Here is a 22,070-nt window from a genome sequence, read left to right as displayed (position 1 = left end):
TTCTTTCTATTACAAAATGTTATATATATATATTTTTATATATTTTTTTTAAATAAATATATTTTTATATAAGTTTTTAAATAAATATAAAAAATATACTTTGGTTTATATATTTATTCAAGTCAAAATGAAATCTTCATAATTTATTTATTAAATTTAATTTTTAATAGTTCGATTTCGGGCGGAAATTAAAAGAAAACATTATCCACAAATGAATAATGTTTTAATTAATTAAAAGATTTAAATTAATAAATCAAAAGCATAAAATTCGAATGCCGGATCGAGCCCTAAACAATTTTTTCTAATCAATTTTTAAAAGCAAATAAAATAACTAAATCAAAGAGTTGTATGTTTTTCCTAGCCAGTTTCTACTGTAGCAATTTTGCCGAAAATTTCCAAAAAAAAAATTGAACGTTCCTCATCTGCTCTCAATATGCAGCAAATTTTTGTTTTAATGTCCAGCGGAATATGATAATTTGCACAGTGTAGGCGTGTTATAGATCAGTCCCCAAAGCACATTTTCCGCAGCGGAAAAGGCGGAAAAACCATGCAGACTTTTCACTCTTGCGGCAACGGCAGCGCCATTGCGTTGGGTGCTTTCGAATGGATTCAAAAATAGAAATGAACTCAGTTCGTTAAACTTTTGCTCGGAAAAATCATGCTGAGCTCCTATTGCCGAGTGCAGCATGCTTCGATTATTCTTCATCACGCCACCCCCAAGCCCCACAGCCTCCTCTTCGTCCCTAGAAGTGGGGAAGCCCCCTCTCAATTGTCATCCATTTAATGGTGTTTTAATATAATTGCTGTAAGTGCACTCGCATTAACTGGCACATCATGGGATACAGTATTTTCTTGTTCGTCAAGTGGAAAACGTGTTTTTCCACGTTTTTCATTTGTATCTCTCGAAAAAATAAAAAAACAATGCTGCGATTATGTAATCCGTTTTTTAGTTGTGTGTGTTTTTGAGCATAGGAAAATTGAGTAATTAGAACCAACCATTTGGAAAACTAAACACGTTTTTCGTTTTGTATATTTGAAAAGACACAAGACACAAAAATCGGCTTTGATTATACTTGAATAATATATAACTTTCTATATATGCACTTGTATATATAGGCGTATATATCTATTATATTGTGCTGTGAAAAACTTTCGATATTTGTTGAGGAAAAAACCGAGAACAACACTCGACGAGCACGAAACACTAACTGAATCGGCCGCACAACCGACAGCGGCCAAATTGTTGATCTTCAGGGAAATTCAAATCTAGGAAAATGGGGAAAATTCTTTGCACGAACATGCTACTCGGCAACGTCAAACTCACCGAACTTTTCGCCGAGACGCGTCGAGGCTCTCCCTAGCCGGCAATTGGCAGAGCGCGCATGCTCCCTAGGAGGAATTTATGGGCTTTCTTTTGTTGCCGCTTTTGTTTACACATCGCGTTCTAAACAAAACGAATGCTCAAAGCGAATGGACGATCAAAATGGCGCCAATTACGAAACGTGCAAGAAGCGCAGACGCGGGCCGCTTTCAAAGCGCCAGAATCAAATATTCCCAATTGCCTCAATTGTCAGCGCTGTGAAGCTGCAAGATAAAGCATACAAATTATTTATTTGTTTGCAAACAAAACTGAAATAAGGGATAACAATTATTTATTTGTTTGCGTGCGAAACTTACGTATATGTATAAAGGAAGGTTGTTAACAGGCGCTTCTTCCAAATTCCTCTTGCAAGCTGCTTCGAATAATGTTTTTTAGTCTTTGTTTTAATTCACAACTCATTAAGTTAACAATATTTACATTTCTTGCGAACTTACGAAGGCTTTTCAAGTACAGTTCCAATACGAACTTTGCCACTTGCCACATGGACACATTTTGCCCGATATAAATGCCGATATATCGATATAATATATATCGGCATTTATATCGATATAATATATATCGGCATTTATATCGGGCTTGAACAAATAATTATCGATATAAGGAATTTAAATATATCAGTATTTTAGGGGCGTTTGTCAACATTTTCAATATTTCATTAGTCAATGGAGTCAATAAGTAGACAAAGACAAAGTAGAAGAACGACATCTGGATATTATAATCTGTGGTGTTGGTTATAATTATATTACTTCGTGGCAGTGTTTTAAAAATATTCCCCGTTTTATTAGTAACCCACCAGTCGCTTTTCCAAATAAGCGCAATTTTCATAATTGAAAAAGGTACGTTAAAAGTGCTTTTAAATGGGGAGCAAAAGCTGCTGAACTGTTAATCTCTGTACGAATGTGTGCTAGGAATCTGTTAAGTGAAAAGTCATCTGTTAAGCGGATAACATTTTCTGTAATCATTTACGATGGCATCTACATTCTGTTAATTGGAAACTTGTGGAGCATTAGCTGTAAACTGCAAGTATTTATGCCACACAGCTTCTGTCAGCTTACAAGTTCAATGGCGCCATCTACAGCGTAGTACTGAAATTATTATCAGACAACCGTTAACTTGCCGCCAATTTAAATTTGAATTTAAAAACCGAGCACACATTGAAAAGTAGTTTGTAAGCAAACATTAGCATATTTTTTTAAAAGAAAATCTACTTGATTTATTCAAAGAAAATGCGTTTTCAATTTTATTTGCATTGAACACACAACATGCTTAAAGACTTTATTTATTTATCGTTATCGATTTATTGCATTGTATATCTTGTCAACATTTTTCTGCTTTTAAGCATTATTTTGCCATGTTTTTAGTACAGTGTTTGCATTTATTGCATTGCTTACACACTAATTAATAATTATTAATTAATAGAAATTAGGTTCACAAATTTATGATATTTGTTGTTGCTGTTGTTTGTTATTGTTAATTGTTCATTAAGGTTAGGTTTAATTGAAAGACTATTAAAACAATATTGCATTTGGATATTTGTTTTTATCTTGTATTTTATTTAAATGGTTTTCAAATTGATCTACTCTTGATTGGCAACATCTTTGGATTAAATGCAATTTACAATTACTTGTTGGGGGAGTAGAAAGTATATCAATTTATATTGAATGGGCCTAAGTGTGTGTGTATTGTATTTGAGTGTTGGCTAAGCGCATTTTGCTCGCATCGAGCTGAAATCTGTAAATATAATCCTCTATATGTATACATATATTGTGTTGTTATTGTTAGTATTGCGTTTTAGCATTTAGTTAAATTTGTATTTATATTTATTTGCTTTGCATAAACGTTTCTGTTGCTTTCTCATTTGTGACACGCAAAAACAGTGTTGTAAATTACAAAAATATATCTCGTTTTCTTGTTGTTATGGTTTGCTGTTGTTGTTTTCAAACTTAAGCACTAAAACCCGAAGAAACAACACATTAAATGGTTTGCCATATATCATACACATGTATCCCGATCCAGATATACACATATATGTTTATTTCTTATTACAATACAAAAGGTACGAAAGGCGCGACAAATTCCGCATAGCTTCCATCAGAAACCAGCGGAATTTACACTAAAAATTGACTTAATTGTGAAAGTTAAAGAAAAACCAAATGATTAAATCGTTAAGAAGTTCCAATTCTTACTGTCTACATTGCAGAATCTAGAAAGTGTTTATAATTTTTTTTTTAACATTTTCTTTTTTTTCTAATTTTGTATTTTTTAAATTTTTTGTTTTTGTTGTTTTTTTTTTAGCATAATAGGAAAACTTGAATTGAAAGCGGCAACTAGCACGAGTATCTGTTACTGTATCTTTTTTTTAATATGTGTATAATGCATTTTTATTATTTTATTAGGTTGGGGGTTTCTTAATACATATATATGTTTATTTCCTATTCGGCGCGACAGAGCAACGAGGCAAAGCGGAAGAGCCGCATCCAGCTAAAGAGCTTCGACTCGATGAGATTCTCCTCCGCCGTCGAGGTGGTCATCGAGACCCTGGACGTATTGGAGGATTTACTACTTCGTTTCTGCTGCATGATCCTGGGCGAGCTCATCTTCATAATCGAGTAAGTCGTCTTGACTGCTTGATGGGCGCACGCCTCAACGGGGCGTGGCAACGGGCACACAAACGTGTAAAGCAAACGCACGAGCTGCAAAAAAGAAAAGAGTATGGGAATAAGTGTAAGTATTAGTCAAGTGCTCCACCAAGAGTGCCTCAAACCAAGAGCCACTCAGGATGCGACATGCGTATTATATGGAGCGTGACATTTGGACGGCTGTCAGCGTTCGCCACAAAGCCCTCGGCTCACAAGAGGCGAATGCTGACAGTGTGCGCAAAACGCAAAACTTTGTTTATGCTTTATTGACTATTTCAACCCGCTCCCCACTTCCAATTTCCGCGTCAATTGCCATCAAACTGATCTGACCTTGCCCGCTCTCCAGTTCTGTCAGAAACTGTGGCATGTGTGGCATGTTCCAGTTTCCAGATCAAAACGAATGCTCGCCAGAATTAAGCGCTTCAATGACAAGCTCAACGGTTCGTTAAGAACATAGTTAGGCAAATACATGCACATATGTGCCGCGTACTCATTCGTGACACGAACAACACGACGTGTTCGTGTTAGCAAATTAAATTCATAGCGTGTTCGTGTTCGTGTTATACAAAGAAACTACGTTAAAGTTTAAAAAGAAAATTTAATTTATATTTAATTTACATGTTATCAATCATGAAGGCTTACGCTAAGAAGGATTTTTAGGCACGCGCAACTGTTGTATGCAACTTTTTTGCTAAACATCCGCACGGTGTCTCAAACTCATTTCCAAAATAACTTTGTGAACATTTATTTGATACGTGACTCACACTTTTCGCAAATCCACCCTTGTTAGATGAGCAATGCGGGTCAAAGGTTGAATGCACGAAAGTTTATTTTTCCGCTTAAAGCTGCACCCCATCTAAATAAATTGGGCGGAAAACTTATGGTTCCTTGTGCCATCGAGTTCAAACTCATTTTCAAATATCTATGTAAAGTATAAAATGGAAAATGGATATCTACAATTGAACACACAAAACTTGGACCGGGTAAGGTCGGTAATGGTCAGCTGGCTTAAATGTATTCTGATAAGGTATATGCAGACAAATATATATACATTTATACATACATATATATATCTATATAAATATGTATTTATAATCCAAATGCCGTGAGTGTCAGTTCGTGTAAATCAGTTCCAAATCGTGGCTCGTGCCTTAATAAGAAACACAGCACGCGCACATCCCTATTGTGTATGAATATACATGTATATATGTATATATATGTATGTGTGATACATGTATGTGTGCGTGTGTGTGTGTCAATGTTTTCACTAATTGACTGAAATCCTGCCGAACACAGTTCTACGTCATTTGCAATTATGCAATGCAATCGACACAATCTAAAACAAACTTTGCCCGCCCCGCCAGACCTCCTTACCTCACCTCCTCACCTCACCCACCCCCTGGAACCACTTTAGCCTCTTTGCTGCCCACGCCGTGTGTCGCCGGGTCTCGCAGCGCAGCAAATTAATTTCAATTCTCATTTAAGTTTTACAATCTCAGCGCTTTTCAGTTTCCAAACGCAAACTGTCGACGACGACAACTGACAACAACAACAACAACAACCAAGAAAGAAATATGTGTCATGCAACAACAACAACAACAACAACAACAACAACAACAACAACAACAACAACGACAACGACAACAAATGCAACAGCTGAATGTGTTGACCACGCGACAAGGTTTTATTTATTTATGTTTATTTTTTGTTAACAGCAAATACGAAATTATTTTATATATTGCTTTTTAGTTATTTTGTGTTTTGAATATTAAAACACAACGTTTGCGCATTTTTAATACCCTGCACAAATGGCTTCGAAAAGTGATTTAGAAGTATACACTATAATTATAGTTAGATTTATCGCATGTACAACAGATATTAAAAACGAATTTAATTAATGTGATATAATAGATGTCTGAAATGTCGAATAGAACGCAATGCCGAAAGGAAAGATAGCTAAAGCAGATAATTTTATAATATATTTTAATAGGTCACAATATTAATCAATTTTTATATATGCAGAGTTTTTTAAACAGATTAAAAATCAGTTTTCCAGTTTTAATCGAATTCTTAAATACATCAAATGGGCTTTACGCTCGCCTAAGCCTTAATCGAACAAGATTTTCTGGCTAAAAACCAAATTGTTATTGAATATCTGAAAATAATATTGTAACTTATCTTCAGCTGCTTTCATTGCAATGAGGATAGTTCCAGTATGACAAAAAAGTATATCAAAAATATAAAAAGTTCTTGAAAAATTGAACAAGAAACTGAGAAAAGGCCAGAATCGCATTAGAAGCGTGCTTCACAAAGGCGAGTTTAACCGAATTTGTTGTTGTTTTGCTAACCAAGATCTTGCCTAGAATCAAAATATCTTGTAGCTCCCATGGGAAACAACTAACGTAAAAGAGCATATTTGAGCACTTTTTATAGCTGCAGAGTATTTAAGCTTCGGCAGCTGAAGGAGTAGCACTTACATTTTGTTATTTCTCATTTGAATTCGCTAGAAAAATATCTTGCCAGCAACGTTATCCATTCCATTTTTCTTTGACAAAGACATTTGGAATTGGGGAATGGAAATGGCATTGGGAATTTTTGGTTTCGTGTTGCGCTTTAATCTTGCGATGCGAGTTATGCAGCAGCTGCTGCGGCTGCTGTCGACTGCCCACGCGGCAGCCAGCCGCCCCGTGCCCCCCGCCCTTCCACTTTGCCATTGGTTGACACTTTGTCGCCCAGTTGGTTTACTGGGTGTGTGGGGGGAACAAGTGATGGAGCCTTTCCCTGGCCAAGCGGGGGCGGGCATTTGTTTTATTGCATTGCCGTTAGCAGCGGGACGTATACGTGATGTTTTTATTACCGTTAAATTAAAAGCAGAGCCGAATGGAGATGAACTGGTGATACTTATCAATCGATGCGATGCAGGCAAACGAGAAGCTCACTCTTGGGCACATAACTTGTGCCGCGTGTCTGTGGGCGCCAGCTGCCTTAATTTACGAGTGCCTAGTGTCAAATTCCAATAGGAATCGATGATTAGGCATGAACAGAACACTAATTTGTGGTGCCTATAAATATACGCGGTCTGGCAACCTCTGGTACACGTTCTCGCTCATCGCCTGTCTCTCTCTCTCTCTCTCTCTCTCTCTCTCTCTATCTCTCTCTCTCTCTCTCTCTCTCTCTCTCTCTCTCTCTCTCTCTCTCTGTGTGTATCTCTCTCACTCTAATTGGCTCGTGTGTGCCGTCACATGGTCACACTGACCCAATTGGCTGGCAACTCTTCAACTGCTAACTGCAGTTTGAGCCAGTGCCAAACTCAATTATCAATTTGCGCTTTTCATTCACGAAGCCGTTTCTATTTCGTTCAGTTGCAATTGCCAGAGATGACGCGCGACACATTCGTTCAATTGACAGCAGCAGCCGCAGCAGCAAAAAGAGGCAGCGCGTAGTGAGAGACAGCATAGGAGCCAAGGGGCTTACATGTAAGCTATAGGCTGCGCTGCTTCTATGCATATGCACAGTTGACTTGGTTGCATATCCCAGTTGGAAACTTGACGAAGACGTGGCTGTCATTTTGCTGACATCGCAGGTCTCTCGTCACGGCATGCTAGTTATTTGGCAGGACGCGCTGCATGACTTGTCAGCAGCGTTGTCTTCGAGCGCCCTAATTTTGGCTTGCTTTCAAATGGGAAAAATGTTCTCTTAGTTATCTTAGAGTTTAACTGCTGTTACTATTATTAAATGATTTGATTAAATTATTGTTTGAGAAAATCCTCCTTTGTAAATTATATATCGCTGGCAACTTTGCTTTACTACCAGCTACGCATCTCAGCCCAGCTCAACTATATTTTATTTATTGTGTTTGTATTGTTTGTTGTAGTTTTGTTATGATACGACATCGCTGACATCTTATCTAGCGCCATAACCGCTGACATGTCACTGAGCTTGTCCTGTAAGCTCATCAAATGCATGTCATCGAGCACCAGATTTCCAACTGGGTGGGTTACACTTCTTTTTTCACTGCCTCTGCCTCTGCTGACAGCTGCTGTTGATTGCAATTGCATTTCAAATGCGTTTGCGTTTTCTGTTATCAAAAGCGTGCCAATTGAGCGCCAAACTGACTGACATAACCTCACTATCTGTGTGTGTGAGTGTGTGTGTGTGTGTATCTGTGTGTGTATTTTCTTGCTCCATATGTGACATCCGTCTTAATGAGGCTTCAATATCACTTGTCAAATGTGCGCTGCTGCTCTTCTTGTTGTTGTTGTTGTCGCTTTGAATTAAAAGCAAACAAGAGGCAGGCAATTGCATGACAGATCTACGCAGCTTTTTTACACGCACACATATGTATGTATATATACATATATGCATGTGTGTGTATAGAAGTATGTATAGCTGTGTCTAATTGGGTCGTTTCTCTAGAGAGCCACATCTAACACCAAACACGACGAACTTGAACGCCTTGACAAAAGCTTTTCCAGCCCGTTCATGCGCCTATTACATGAGTAAATCTTACAGCGATCTCTGCTGCTGCTGCTGCTGCTGCTGCTGCTGCTGCTGTTGGTGCTGCTGCTTTTGGGCGCGCCATGAGCTCAACAATTCACAGAAAATGACATCAGAGACGCGCTTGAACGGCAGTTACCAGTTCAACTTGAATTGGCAGCTCATAAATATTTACAACGATAATCGCAGCAAACACACACACACACACACACACACACACACACAAGGCTTTAAAGATACATTTTCATGTTAAGCAATTGCAAGATGCGGGGAAAACCCGCATTTATATTCAAAGCAATGCTAATTTTGATATATCTTATTGCATGTACACACATTGTTGCTGTTGTTTCTCCTCGTCTTCTATTGTTTTTGTTAACTGTAAACGAGGCGGCGTCTGCGAAAAGTCGCACAACAGCTGCAAAATGAAAAGAAAAACAACTAGAGGAAAAGAAAAAAACACAAAGTATCCGACAGATGCGCCGCATTGTTTTGGCCCAGAACCGCATTGAAGCAGCGCATCGAATGAGAGGCTTTCAAACCTCAAGGCAGCAAGTGCCCTGAGGCCACTCTAGGCTAAGCCCTTCCGACACAAACAACCCCCCTCTCCCGCCCCCTCGCCAACAGCCCTTCCCTAGAAGCCAGTAACAGTTGTAACAGTCTAGTTAACTTGCATCTACAAATGAACGAATGTATCTGCAAGTAACTTACAAATACCGTGTAGCTGTATCTTGTTGTCGTTTTTTTTTATTATTATTGTTGTAGTCAGTTGTTGTTGTTTGTTTGTTGTTGCTGTTGTTGACTGACTGACTTTCGAAACGTGTTGTCATGTAAATTAACCAAAAAAAAAAGAAAAAGAGAGGAAAAATGCCATGTACTTTACATAGCTGTCGCAGTGGCTACATGCCTTTATCTTTCATAGATAGAACAAACAGCGAACGCCGCCAGCCTGAGAAATGCAAACACAGCGTGTGGACGAATGCCCAAACTGGCGACCAGGCGGCAGGCAATGAAAATTGCTCTACATGCTGAACAAATGTCGGCTGGCCAGGGAAAAGCAAGCAACAATCAAGGTAACTATTCCAAGCGAAAATGGCAAACATTTGATGTCATGCCTAAATGAAGGCATGTGATATATTCTTATAATACAGACAATGAGCTGCAAATACTAGAGACTGCGTAAGGCATGAGAGTTGGAAGCATAGATAAAATCATAGAGAGCAAATAAGATTGTCAAAGAGCACACTCTGTTAGGCCAGGCGAAAAGATCTTGCCTAATTATGGGCTTAATGACTGTACAACTGTAGCCAAGTCTGTCAAACTGTAGGCTAATTATTTTCCTTTAGACGAATTTAAAGCTTTTTACTCGGTTTTGTAAACACAAATTATGTTAGGATCAAAGAAAGTGTACCACAACTAAACGAATTCACTGTACCATGTTATGTTTTTATTGAAATTGTTTCTTTAATTGAAAAATAAACATACTTTACTTCAAAATGTTCTATGTAAATTACTATATATCCATGGTTTGGAGTATCTAGCTTCAATTGCTTCGAAAAAAGAGATCAATAAGAAGGGTTGAAAAAAGGTTTACAGGCAAAAACCCAACAAACGAATCATTCGAAAAGTCTGGCAACTTCGCAACAGATAAACTAGAGATTGTCTCTTAAAATGTATCGATTATTAAGAGTTATCGAGATCAGTTGTCAACGGTGTAAAAAGTATAAAGCTAGAACGTTTCCAGCAGAAACTACATATAAAGATAATACATATATAATGATATAGATATATAGCTACACATATAATCTATAAATATATACACAAATATATAAATTCAGGTACACAGATAAAACAGGCCTTCGTTATAAACCAACACTCTATGACTAAATCCAATAAAAATAAACGTAATTACTTTTTATCTGTCTTCGATTTATTGTGTGTACAAATGCATCAACATTATTATCCACCACATGTTTTGCTAGCATTTTGATGATTTGTTTAAACTTTTCAAACAACAATTACGCTCAAACCAAACGCATGAGTATATCAATCTACGCACCCCGTTTGTGTGTTTATGTAAATCGATAAAAACAATCCAGACATGGTCACAATTACAGGCACATCCCAAAGACATTACCTACAGAAACGCAGACCTGACGGCGTTCTGCGTTTCCTGCTTTGGCCAGATATTGCGCATACGCCGCTTTCAACTATAGATTGCAAATATTTGAACATTATTGCGCATAAAATGCGCACAGAAACAGTTACGATAATAAACAATCGAGCAGAATCAATAAATAAATAGTCGAAGCAAATACAGAAAAAAAAACACGAAGTTCAAAGTTGGCCACAAGAAATTGCGATGCTCTCGCTGTGGCTCATTAGCTGAGACCCCTAATCACACTCGTTAAGGGGCCGCGGTTTGGGGATGGGGGATAAGGGGGCTAAGGGGCCAGCTGTTTACATAATGATGGGAAAATGTGTGTTGCTTGAAGCGCCTGATAAGAAATGCCGCGAAGGCAGCACAACTAATGGCCTTCATTCAAATGATTTGGTAAACAATTTTCAGCATCATTTGTAAAGCTCGTAAAACTAGCGACGAAAACAAACGTGCACGAAATTAATTTACAAAAACAAAATAAAACCAAAAAGCACATAAAATTCAATTTGAACTCTGGACGAGAAAAACTAGTTGAGTTTTTCAGTTTTCATACCACACACACACGCGTGTTCAAGTGTTTGCATTGGGTTTTCTTTTCATACCCATTAAACTGATTGACAAAATGGCTAAAAAGGGCATCATGTTTTTAAGCAAATGTATGTAACAGGCAGGGTATATATATTCCTGGTCAGCATCAGAAGGTGAGTCGATCTAGCCATATTTGACTGTCTGTCCGTCCTATAAGAGCTAGAGATTTGAAATATCGATAAATGACCCCGCTTTGAAGCAATCGATAAGAATCGATATCGAAATCTTGCTTTTTGAGCAAATGTCTTTGGTTTAAATGGCTTCAGTTACCAAATTGGACATCTAGAATATTATATACAGATCAAGTATCTTTTTATAGCTAACGAAGCCCAAATTTCGTTTGGCAGAAGAAGATTCAGGTTCTTCCCCTAGTCGGGCATCCCGCCTAGAGCACTCTTACTTGTTTTCTCTGTGAGTGTGCGGCGTGAGCAAACAGAGATGACTGTTAGTTTTGTTGCGACTGGGACCACACACGCACACGCACACGCACACGCACACCTGAGCCACACCTCTAATGAAATTGACCTGAGCACCATTTGCATATTTGATCAACGCTATACGCCGTTTACAATTTGACCTTTTCTAGAGTTGACATAGGATGAGTTGGGCGCGAAATGCTCATCGATTTTCATTTAAGTCTAATTGGCATGATTTGTCAGTCCGTCAGTCAGTCATTCGTAGTCTTGCCCAGCTGTCTGTCTGTCAAGTGCGCGCAGTTGTCTATCAAAATTTAATAAATTTCATTCTCATTTTCCTGGCGCATCATCAATATGAAGCACTCCAGGCTTGTTTATTTCCTCAGCTTAATTTGTGTACATTTTCAATTTCTGCACTGAGCTGAGAGCTGACGCTCAGAGCTCTGGAGTTGGGTCGAATTCTAAATAAGCTACAAGTGCTGGCTAGTCATTAACTTGATGTCAATCGCATTCAATCAATGTTTGCAACTGTTTTGCATAACCAAGAAACAATTTGAATAAATAAGATTTATTCATGCCATCAACATAACTCAGCTCTAATAGAACGTGTCTTAACAATTGATTGAAAACCATTTAAGAAACAAGAGAACTGAAGCCGAGCACAGCAAACAAATGTGCATTCAATGAGATTTTTATTTGAAAACTTTCCTAAGAAAAGCGTGATAGTTTTCAATTTTCTACACTTACGAAGTGTAGATTTCATTTCATTTTATTATATGATGTAAAACACATAAATTATAGATTCTTGATCAGGTCAACACGACTCAAACTGAGTTCCTGGCCATACGCTAATTTCGGTTTCTTTCTATGCATATTTATACCTTAGTTTTAAAGCTAGCTTTAGAATATATGCATTTAGCTCTTCGATTTTCGGAGCAGTACATAGAAAGGTGCTTGAAGTTTCTAGATATCTATTGAGAAAACAATGCAAAAACAAATTCCCTTTCCAAAAAATTTATAAGCATCAGATTACTATATCATATAGCAACAATAGGAATAATCAATAGAACGTCTTTTTTTTTTTCTTTAATTTTTTCAACAAGTTTTGAAAGTATTTTAACCAAACTAAAACCAAATGTCTCGCCACTTCTTGGTAACATCGGACTACTATTTAAAGTAACTGGCATATAATATAATATAATAGCAATTAAAAACACTCGTAAGAGTATTATTTCGGATCTTGTCATTGAGACAATAGTTCATTATAATACTGTGTGCTTCAATTATTATTCAATAAATAAAAAATAGCAATAAACAAAGTTATTTTTATTCATTTTATCATGTATCGCATTCCATAACATTTTGACATTATAATTCTGTTCACCAAAATGCTGTATTATTATTACTATTAAATGAACAATATATTATTGTAGTACAACAATTTCTGACTCATTTCTCTCATTCTAACAATTATCCATAAAATATTTATAATCTGACCATCAAAAGGCAACAAGTTCATAAAACAACCGGAATATAAGTTATTAAGTGAGTGCCATTTTCATGCAATCTGTGGAATTTTTATTCAGACTTGTGTACTCAAATCTGAAGCTGAATTTTCCCTTGACTATGAAACTCCCATAAATTAACTCCCTCCATTTTAGTTTATTGCATGTTTATTAACAAAAAAACAAAAAAAATGCACACGAGCAAGTTGAGGGGAAAATATATTAGGGAAAACTGTGACTTATCGGGCAAGTGGTCGCACGCCCCCCGAGTGATATAATCTGCCTAATGCCTCGCTTTGGGTTTCATTTGTTGTTGGGCTCTTTATTCTTTTTTATTTGGGCCACAAATATTGATTTCCCCGAGTCTCTGGCCTGTAAATGTAACCTCAGCGATAACACTGCGATAAATAGGAGTATTCATACTCGAAAATGGGGTACTCATTGCCGCACAGATGTGTGTGTGTGTGTGTGTGTGTGTGTGTGTGTGTGTGTGTGTCGACATGTACTTATTTTCGGAATAATTCTTTTTACTTTTTTTGGAACCAAGTGCATTTAACGATATGGCAGAAGTGCGGCACACATAACAGATTGGGCAATGTGGTCCGCGTTGGAGTTGACCCAAATTAAATAGAAGCACAGCTGGGCTAGCATATAGAACGTCAACAGATACTATACGGAATTATGACGCACTATTTTGTGCCCAGTAACAATCAATGAAATGGCAAAATGTTAACATTCTTTCAATATGCCAACGTTTATATGTGACTGTGCCGCTCTTAATTAATATAAATGATGTACTTTAAGTGCTGGCACATAAAGCGAATTAATAACAATATGATAGCCACAATTGATGCCTGCTGTGTGTACAGTGGGCGTAACCCAAAGTGGGCGGACCACAATGCTCATTGGCCCATATAAAGGCAGGCAATGCAACTAACGCAAAGAGGCAAAGTAATTAATAAACAAAGCACATTGTTAACGTTGCCAGAGAGTCGACAAACCAGCTGAAAGGACATGTTGATGTGAACATAAAATGAAAAAAAACAAGTAAGAGGTTCTAGTCGGGAGCTCCCGACTAGGGGATACCCTGAACCTTCTGCTTCCAACATTAAATGCATATATATATTATATTTTAGAAGCTATATGTCAAGTTTGGTGACGCTAGCTCTTATTATTTACCAAAATTGCCCAAAAAAACAGGATATCGATATCGATTTTTATCGATTGCTTGGAAACGGAGTAAGTTATCGATTATCGGAAACAAACTCGATCTGCGCGGGAACTAGGAGTCTCAAGTCTCTAGCTCTTATAGGTTCTGAGATCCTTGTGTTCACACATTCGGACGGACGGACGGACGGGCGGACGGACAGACAGACAAACAGACAGACGGACATGGCTAGATCAACTCGGCTATTGATGCTGATCAAGAATATATATACTTTATGGGGTCGGAGATGCTTCCTTCTGCCTGTTACATACATTTGGCTTTCGCACAAATACAATATACCCTTATACCCATTTTTAATGGGTTCAGGGTATAAAAAAAAAAGAAAAGAAATATGTGAGATGAAATTAACATTCTTTCGAGTGCTCTAGAAAAACTTCATCAACATGCCAAGCAAATTACTCAAAGCAGCATCAGTTGATGGCAGCAATAATTAATTGTACTTCATAGCAGCTAAATAACTTTAAGATTTTTTTTACTTTAATTTAACATACTTCATACTCAAGGAGCATTACATACAATTCTTTTTTAGCACACAAAATTCTTTGTATACCTTAAACAAATAAAATATGTTGGGATTTATGTTCCTTTTTTTTTTTAGAAAAATATTGATTTAGTGGTTGCATAATGCCTTCAGTAGTTTCTTTTGCTTGAAATAAATAATAATAAATAAAAATAGCTATTTCTGAAATTATAAGAAATTCCTGAAGCAGGTCTGAATATAGTCTATTCTGATTCCAATTTAGCATTAAAACATTTTTATATTTGAGAGCAACAGTTGCCACATTCATGCATTTCCATCTCATGCATCATGCCACACACACACACATAACATATTCTCAGCGTCCGCAGCCCAATTTTCAACTAACCAAGCAAATTCTTTCAATATTAAGAATAAATGGGCCATTGTAAGGAACTGGGTTTTAACTTAAATTGGGTCTTAAAAACAAATGAAAAACCAGCTCAGATTTACGATTGAGTGAAACGCGAACTATAAAGTTGGACTGATTACGTAAAATGCGTAACAACCTAGCTCGCACACACACACACACACACACATAGATGATAGCCACTTGGTTTTTACGCTTTCAAGGACACGAGCCACCCAAGGACACAAATGAAGTGACGCCTTCTAATGCTTTGCTTAAACAGCATTATACAACACTGAATTTGAATGCAAAGTTGGCAAGACTTACCGTAAAATCAGGAGTTGGCAGCGCCTTTTCGAGACGCTACGCTTTGATATGTGTGTGGAGATTGAATGGAATCTAGCAGGCTTCTGACAGATGTCGCCCAAGTTTTGTCGGAGTGTGTGTTGAGAAATCAGACAGAACAGATCAGAACGCAGCTAGCTTTCGACGTTAATGCTGCTAACAAATTTTCCGTTCTATTAAGCAAAATCGTCGTAACTTTTCAATTGTTTTATTCCCAATTCGCACGACGCGTAAAACTTGCCAACAAAACGAACTGTTGAGAATAGCAGAGGCCAAAACAAACGAGAACCTTGCGCCGCGAGCTCAGTCGACTGAATGAAAACGCACGCAGCCGTTGAGCAGCAGCCTTACCGTTAAAAAGCAAAAGCAGCGAAGAGAGTAAGAGCGTACCAGCAACAGCAAAATCAACAACAGCGCAGCTTGGCGCTCAGCATAAGAATAGTGGGAGGCAGAGCAACAAGCACAGACCGTTTCTCGAGAGAGTCGTCAATCAGGTGAGCGTAAAGTTGTGTTGTCACTATTTGTTGCTGCTGCCCACGCGCTGCATTCGCATGCAGCGCATAAATATAAATATGCACATACGGTATGTACGTAGCGGGATGCATAAGTTAAAAAACGTTATAAATTGATGCATATCGCTTGGTAAAAATTTAAAGACATTTATCATTCACTTTTCCCACGCTACTAATGCAGCTGCATGGCACACGCTCTACGCTGGCGCTGTCACACGTTCTCTCTTTCTCTCTATCACTCTCTCTCCGTGTGCGCTGCATGTAAATTTGAAATGGGGGAAATTTGGCAAGAGTAGCATAAAAGCCACAGCCAACTAACGACACTGCTGCTGCTGCTTATGTAACTTGACGTCGTCTCAGTCTCAGGCAACGCGTTGAAGGGCAGTCAGCGACCTCGTTCTAGAAAAAAGGCAGCCCCACAGCCAGCAGCAGCAGCAGCAGCAGCGTCAGCAGAGCACAGGAACAACACAAAATAAACATTTTGAAACATACACAATGAAAACGTAGGGTTTTTCTATGCAGCCACATAGTCCATAACAGCGGGTGTTTTTGTGGGTGGGTGGGTGGTTGGTTGATTTCGGGCGACATCAAAGCCAAAAAGAAATTGCGCAACAGCAACAAATCCACGTGAGCAATGCGAATGTTATTTTTTCAATTTTCCTATTTTCTTTCCCCTTTTCTGTGGTTTATGCTGTTTGTCCCCATGACACAGCTACATGCTTTATATAGACTGCAGCTGCAATGCATCTCTCCAGCCCTGGCCAACTGGTCGCCGGCGCTAAACTTTCCCTATTCCCACCATCGAATTGTTAGCTCAAGCGTAATTCAATTCCATGCGTCATTTATTTATAGTGGTCATCGGTCAGGAGGCGACTGCAGGCCACATCCGCAGCATCAGCGGCAGGCGTTGTCTGTGCAAGATTTATGGTTAACACAAACTGGGTTAGGTCAGGCCAGAGAGTTGGCAAAACACCTGATGCAAACCGCTGAAGGCAGGCAGCACAAGAGACAAGCACATTTTAAGTAACAGTATATTTCAGGCATTTGCTCTTTCGCTCTCGCTCTCTTCCTCTTACACTGCTTCCTGTTGTTTTTTTGTTTTGTAGTTTGTGCTTTGCGTGTTTGGCGGCATCTGGTTTTGCGTAAACCGCAAGAAACATGCGTAAAATGCGTTTTAATTGAAAGGAAATGTTCAAAGCACATGTTGTCGTGGGCTGCGTTGCTCAAGGGCTCCAGCTAATTGAATTATGTACATACAACATGCATGTGTTTGTGCATATATGCACATGCATACATACATATTTACCGTTGTTTATGGCCGCCGTTTACTTGTGCCATTCGACTTTGACGCAAAAGTCGTGCGCTATGCTTTGCTCTTTGTTCCATTTTAACCATTTTCATTTGTCTGACCCAATTCCTATGCTATTGCTATCTTTGTCTCGCTAAAACAGTTGTGTGCAGCTGAGAGTGTCAAAAAAAACAAAAACAACAGAGAAGCTCAGAGAGCGTGCAGTTGTCATCATGTTTGTCATCATCGATGCATATTTAATTTAATTTAAGTGGACGCGCACACACACACACACACACACACGTTTATTGGGCGGCAATTAAATTGTCTGTAAAAGTTGGCGGCTATAAATAGAATAGAATACTCAAGATGAATTGGCGAAAAATACTTTGTGTTGAATACATATGAATGCACATACATACATGCATACATATATACATGCAAGCATACATATGCATATGTATAAATTGCTAGTTATGACGGCGGCTTCTATTTTTTGCATGTGAGTAAGCGGCCACGACTGCAGTTAGCCACGTTTTCCACATTTACCATGCACGCACGTAACGACCCACATTCACACCCACATTCTGTGCGCTAGGCAATTAACTTGGCAGACTGCGTGGCTCAGGCTGAGGTTGTCGTGACATAAGCTCAACAAAGGAGCGACGAAAAAAACCAATCCAACCGACCAACCGCCCACCTTTTGCCTACCGCACCCTCTTATGTCAGCGATGTCCTTGAGGCGTGAGCTGAAGGCCACGCCAGGCTTTGTTTTAAGGAAACCATTAGTTAAAAGCTCTCAAAGAAAACGAACTAACTTATTTTTTTTTATTATTATAGGCAAATCACATTCAAACATGGGTGCTGATGCGGAGAATGGCAAGAAGATCTTTGTTCAAAAATGCGCCCAATGCCACACAGCTGAACCAGGCGGCAAGCATAAGCAAGGACCTAATCTGGGCGGTATTATTGGGCGCAAATGCGGCACTGCTGCTGGCTACAAATATACGGATGCTAATATCAAGAAGGGCGTTGTCTGGACAGATGCGAATCTGGATGAATATTTGAAGGATCCAAAGAAATATATACCCGGCACTAAAATGGTTTTCCCCGGGCTCAAAAAAGCTGAGGATCGCGCAGATTTGATTGCTTACCTCAAATCAAATAAATAATTAAGGAATACAAAAAAAAAATCAAAAAATGGGGAGGGTGCTATCTTAAATAATTAAATAGTTTCGATTTATTTTTTATTAATATTATGGAATACAATTAAAGCTCACATACACCATCAACATTATTGTCTTTAATTAAACATGATCAGAAATTTCTAGAGCATTTTTGTTTAAATAATATTTAAATGTTCGCGCCTACATTCCAAGCAAATAGTGTTTTACAACACTTAGCGTGACATATCATTTAGCTTTCTGCCGTACCTTTGCACAGATATTAATAATAAAAAATATCGATATCACATTTTCAAAAATTAAGAAATATTGGAAAAAATGTCATAATCAATATTTTGTTGTAAACGTTTACCAAGTGAGCTTTTCGTATTACACTAGTGTTTATATTTGGAGCTTACGTATGAAACGTATGTAACTGTTTTCGTATATGTACATTTTAAAATATATTCAATGTCATGGTTAAGTATCGTTTAATTTCGTATATCGATATTTCGATACGATAACGATTCTCATCTGTGCCAATCAGTTTGGCCAATGGGGATTTTTTGTCTCATTCGTAAGCTAACTGTTCGCAGTAAACGACGGTTTGTGTTCAATGTAAGTAGCCGGAGTTTAACAATGACGTAAATATAAAAATGTATAAAACCCTGAGTTATTGATTAAGTGTGTTCAAAGTGTACAAATGATTGTGTGATAAATACTAATGCACCTTGAGAATTTCTTACATAATGTATGATCGCATTATGTTCAAAGTGTAACGCAAAAATTATCGCATGCCAAATATATATTTTTTTGGGGGTTGTTTGCGTTACATAAACGTGTGACTGTTTATGCAAGGGTGTGTGTGTGTGTGTATACATGTGTTAATGTAAATGCTAAAAGTGTGCGTAAAAGTGCAAAAGTCAACAACTTTTATTCAAAATATCACATATATGATATTTATGCATAACATATATATATATATATGTATGCATACATTAAGAGTCACATTGACATCAAAAAGAGCGCGAGTCGATTACATGAGCAAACCTAGTGTCAAAAGGAGCACACGATCATTTGCTATCTCGCTCCCACGCTTTAGCTAATGAACAAATTTTGCTTCCATTTCGTAGAATTTTAATTTGCGCGCCACGTGGTTGCTAATCAAGTTGTGAATTTCATTGCCCACTTGATGCCTTTTTCTTTTTGTTGGAAAATCGCAGTTCGCTTATGCAATCAATTCAACTCTTGCGAGAACACTGGCCTAATTTCTTTGTTACCTGCTCTCACGCATCCTCATATACACACACACACACAGAGACAAAAGCATCAGTATTTGGCCTGCTTCCAATGCATTTCCTATAGAAAAAGTGGTTTTTTTAACTCACCAAGGCCGGCAGCTAGATGACATTGTCGCCTTTCATGCAATCACTCTCTAAAATGTGTATGTGTGTGTGTGTGCGTCTCAGTCTGCTTGTGTAGGTGACTTACTCATTCCAATGTAGCTTTGCTCTCACACGCAACAAATTGTTCAAGTTCGCATAACTGCATGCAATGCAATTAGTCATAGGATAAGCCGTTAGCTCAATTTAATGCTGACCGCGACATAGACACTGAAACTGTATTACTGGGAAGTGTTGCGACTTTGGAGTTTTAGCCTGTTGCCGTGCGGGAGAAAAATCGGACACAATTAACATTTTACTTGTGATGCCAAAGCATGACAGTGTAGCCAACTCTTGTTTTTTTCCGTCAAATTTAGCCGTTTTTTTAGGTTAGTGTGGCTGCAAATAAATGATAATGCAAATACAGTAGAAATTGGTTAGGGACTACATTCAAAGCGTCGCATTGCCAGATTCGTTATCTATTATCTATTATATTAAGTGGCAGCTTTATAATTTGAGCATTAGGAGATTTTTAGCTTTTTTTTTTTACATACCGCCGTTAGCTTTTTGCTTGCCAACACTGCATAGCGACGACATGTGACCAGCTCGTGTGTAGGTGTATGAGTGTATGTCTGTGTATTTGATGACGTTGTTCGTCTTCTCGCGCGTGAAGAACGTTGAATGAACTTTGGGCGGGCAGTTGGGTCTGGGGTGGAGGATGTTAGATAATCTAATGGTTTAGTGTAGGGTGCATTACTAATAGGTAGCGTGTGTAGTTGTTATCAGTGCGACTGATTAATGCGTCGGGCCGACAAAAATGTTGATAAAAATTTGCTAGCGTTAACAATTATCTATTGTTTATATAACGACTCTAATTGCTTTCCTGCTTCCCTCTCTTTCCAGTCGAGTCGGTGTTAACACATCAAATATTTATTAGCTATAATGGGCGTACCAGCTGGTGATGTTGAGAAGGGCAAGAAGCTGTTCGTGCAGCGCTGCGCACAGTGCCACACCGTCGAGGCCGGTGGCAAGCACAAGGTGGGCCCCAACCTGCACGGTCTGATCGGTCGCAAGACCGGCCAGGCGCCCGGCTTCGCGTACACAGACGCCAACAAGGCCAAGGGCATCACCTGGAATGAGGACACACTCTTCGAATATCTGGAGAACCCCAAGAAGTACATCCCCGGCACCAAGATGATCTTCGCCGGTCTGAAGAAGCCCAATGAGCGTGGTGATCTGATCGCTTACCTGAAGTCGGCTACCAAGTAAAGTTGAGGCCATCTGCATCTATATCCTAAACACCAGCACCTCCACCTCAGCAACAGGAAACTGTATTACGGGTGTCAGTATCGCCTCCGAGCTGATCTTGACGATGATGGCACGTATTCGGGTCACAATAATAACAACTAATTTAAAGCAGAATACTGAACATAAAAATACAATTATGTTAATTTTAAAGTTTAAATAGGACAATTACATTATTTAATTTATAAAGTGGATATAACTAATTTAAAGCCGAATAAATTGTGACGCCCACGAGATAAATAACAACAAATTAAATAAAAACAAAATAAAACCGAAATATAACTAGTTTTTCTGAACTACTGAAGTTTCAGGTGATTTGGCACGTTAAAAAGCACGTGCTAATATTAAAGCTCTTCCGCTTAGTGAGCGAAAAAATAAGAAGCTTAATAACAATAAGCTTTAAAAGCTCACCAAGTTATTAAATAACATACTCTGATATTTGCAATCGGCTCAGTTTCCAAAATGTAATTTTCATTTATATTTATTTATGTATATGTTGGTTTTACATTCAAAAATTTATTATACACTTTATTAACAATTTAATGTGGTTTTGGTAAACGAATTTGCCATTGCAATTATTAGCAAATATTTCACACGCTTAGTAACATTTAATAATATTGCATTTATTTAATTTTTTTTTGTTTTGCATAATTTGCTTTAAAGAACAGAAATACTTGATAGGTTGTACATGTGCGCCGATGCGATAATATATAATACAATTTTACTATGGACTTGCAAGAAATCGTGAGACAAACTCTGTACAGCAGCGCAAAGTAGAAATATTAAAACAATAATAA

General features: G+C 38.1%; 3 protein-coding genes across 3 annotated transcripts; 2 read left to right on the top strand and 1 right to left on the bottom strand.

Annotated features, from left to right (window-relative positions):
- Positions 1-2,659: 2,659 nt before the first annotated feature.
- On the bottom strand, positions 2,660-15,685 carry LOC115758657. Its single transcript, XM_030699396.1, has 2 exons — positions 15,606-15,685; positions 2,660-4,074 (listed from the first exon to the last, which is right to left on the bottom strand). The coding sequence occupies exon 2, from the start codon at positions 3,982-3,984 to the stop codon at positions 3,814-3,816; it is 171 nt and encodes a 56-aa protein (XP_030555256.1). The 5' UTR covers positions 3,985-4,074; positions 15,606-15,685; the 3' UTR covers positions 2,660-3,813.
- Positions 15,686-15,720: 35 nt separating this feature from the next.
- LOC115758656 (cytochrome c-1) lies at positions 15,721-18,645 on the top strand. Its single transcript, XM_030699395.1, has 2 exons — positions 15,721-16,117; positions 18,264-18,645. Exon 2 carries the CDS (start codon positions 18,281-18,283, stop codon positions 18,593-18,595), a length of 315 nt encoding a protein of 104 aa, XP_030555255.1. The 5' UTR covers positions 15,721-16,117; positions 18,264-18,280; the 3' UTR covers positions 18,596-18,645.
- Positions 18,646-19,128: 483 nt separating this feature from the next.
- Positions 19,129-21,539, top strand: LOC115758655 (cytochrome c-2). Its single transcript, XM_030699392.1, has 2 exons — positions 19,129-19,204; positions 20,872-21,539. The coding sequence occupies exon 2, from the start codon at positions 20,911-20,913 to the stop codon at positions 21,235-21,237; it is 327 nt and encodes a 108-aa protein (XP_030555252.1). The 5' UTR covers positions 19,129-19,204; positions 20,872-20,910; the 3' UTR covers positions 21,238-21,539.
- Positions 21,540-22,070: the final 531 nt, after the last annotated feature.

Source organism: Drosophila novamexicana, unplaced genomic scaffold (genome assembly GCF_003285875.2).
Source record: "Drosophila novamexicana strain 15010-1031.04,08,12 unplaced genomic scaffold, DnovRS2.1 tig00000193-arrow-pilon, whole genome shotgun sequence".
NCBI classification, from domain to species: domain Eukaryota; kingdom Metazoa; phylum Arthropoda; class Insecta; order Diptera; family Drosophilidae; genus Drosophila; species Drosophila novamexicana.
This window is presented reverse-complemented; position numbering and strand designations above follow the sequence as displayed.

What these genes read in the sequence shown, in the direction of transcription:
- LOC115758656 (XM_030699395.1), top strand. Translation starts at nt 18,281, where the DNA reads ATGGGTGCTGATGCGGAGAATGGCAAGAAGATCTTTGTTCAAAAATGC.
- LOC115758657 (XM_030699396.1), bottom strand. Translation starts at nt 3,984, where the DNA reads ATGAAGATGAGCTCGCCCAGGATCATGCAGCAGAAACGAAGTAGTAAA.
- LOC115758655 (XM_030699392.1), top strand. Translation starts at nt 20,911, where the DNA reads ATGGGCGTACCAGCTGGTGATGTTGAGAAGGGCAAGAAGCTGTTCGTG.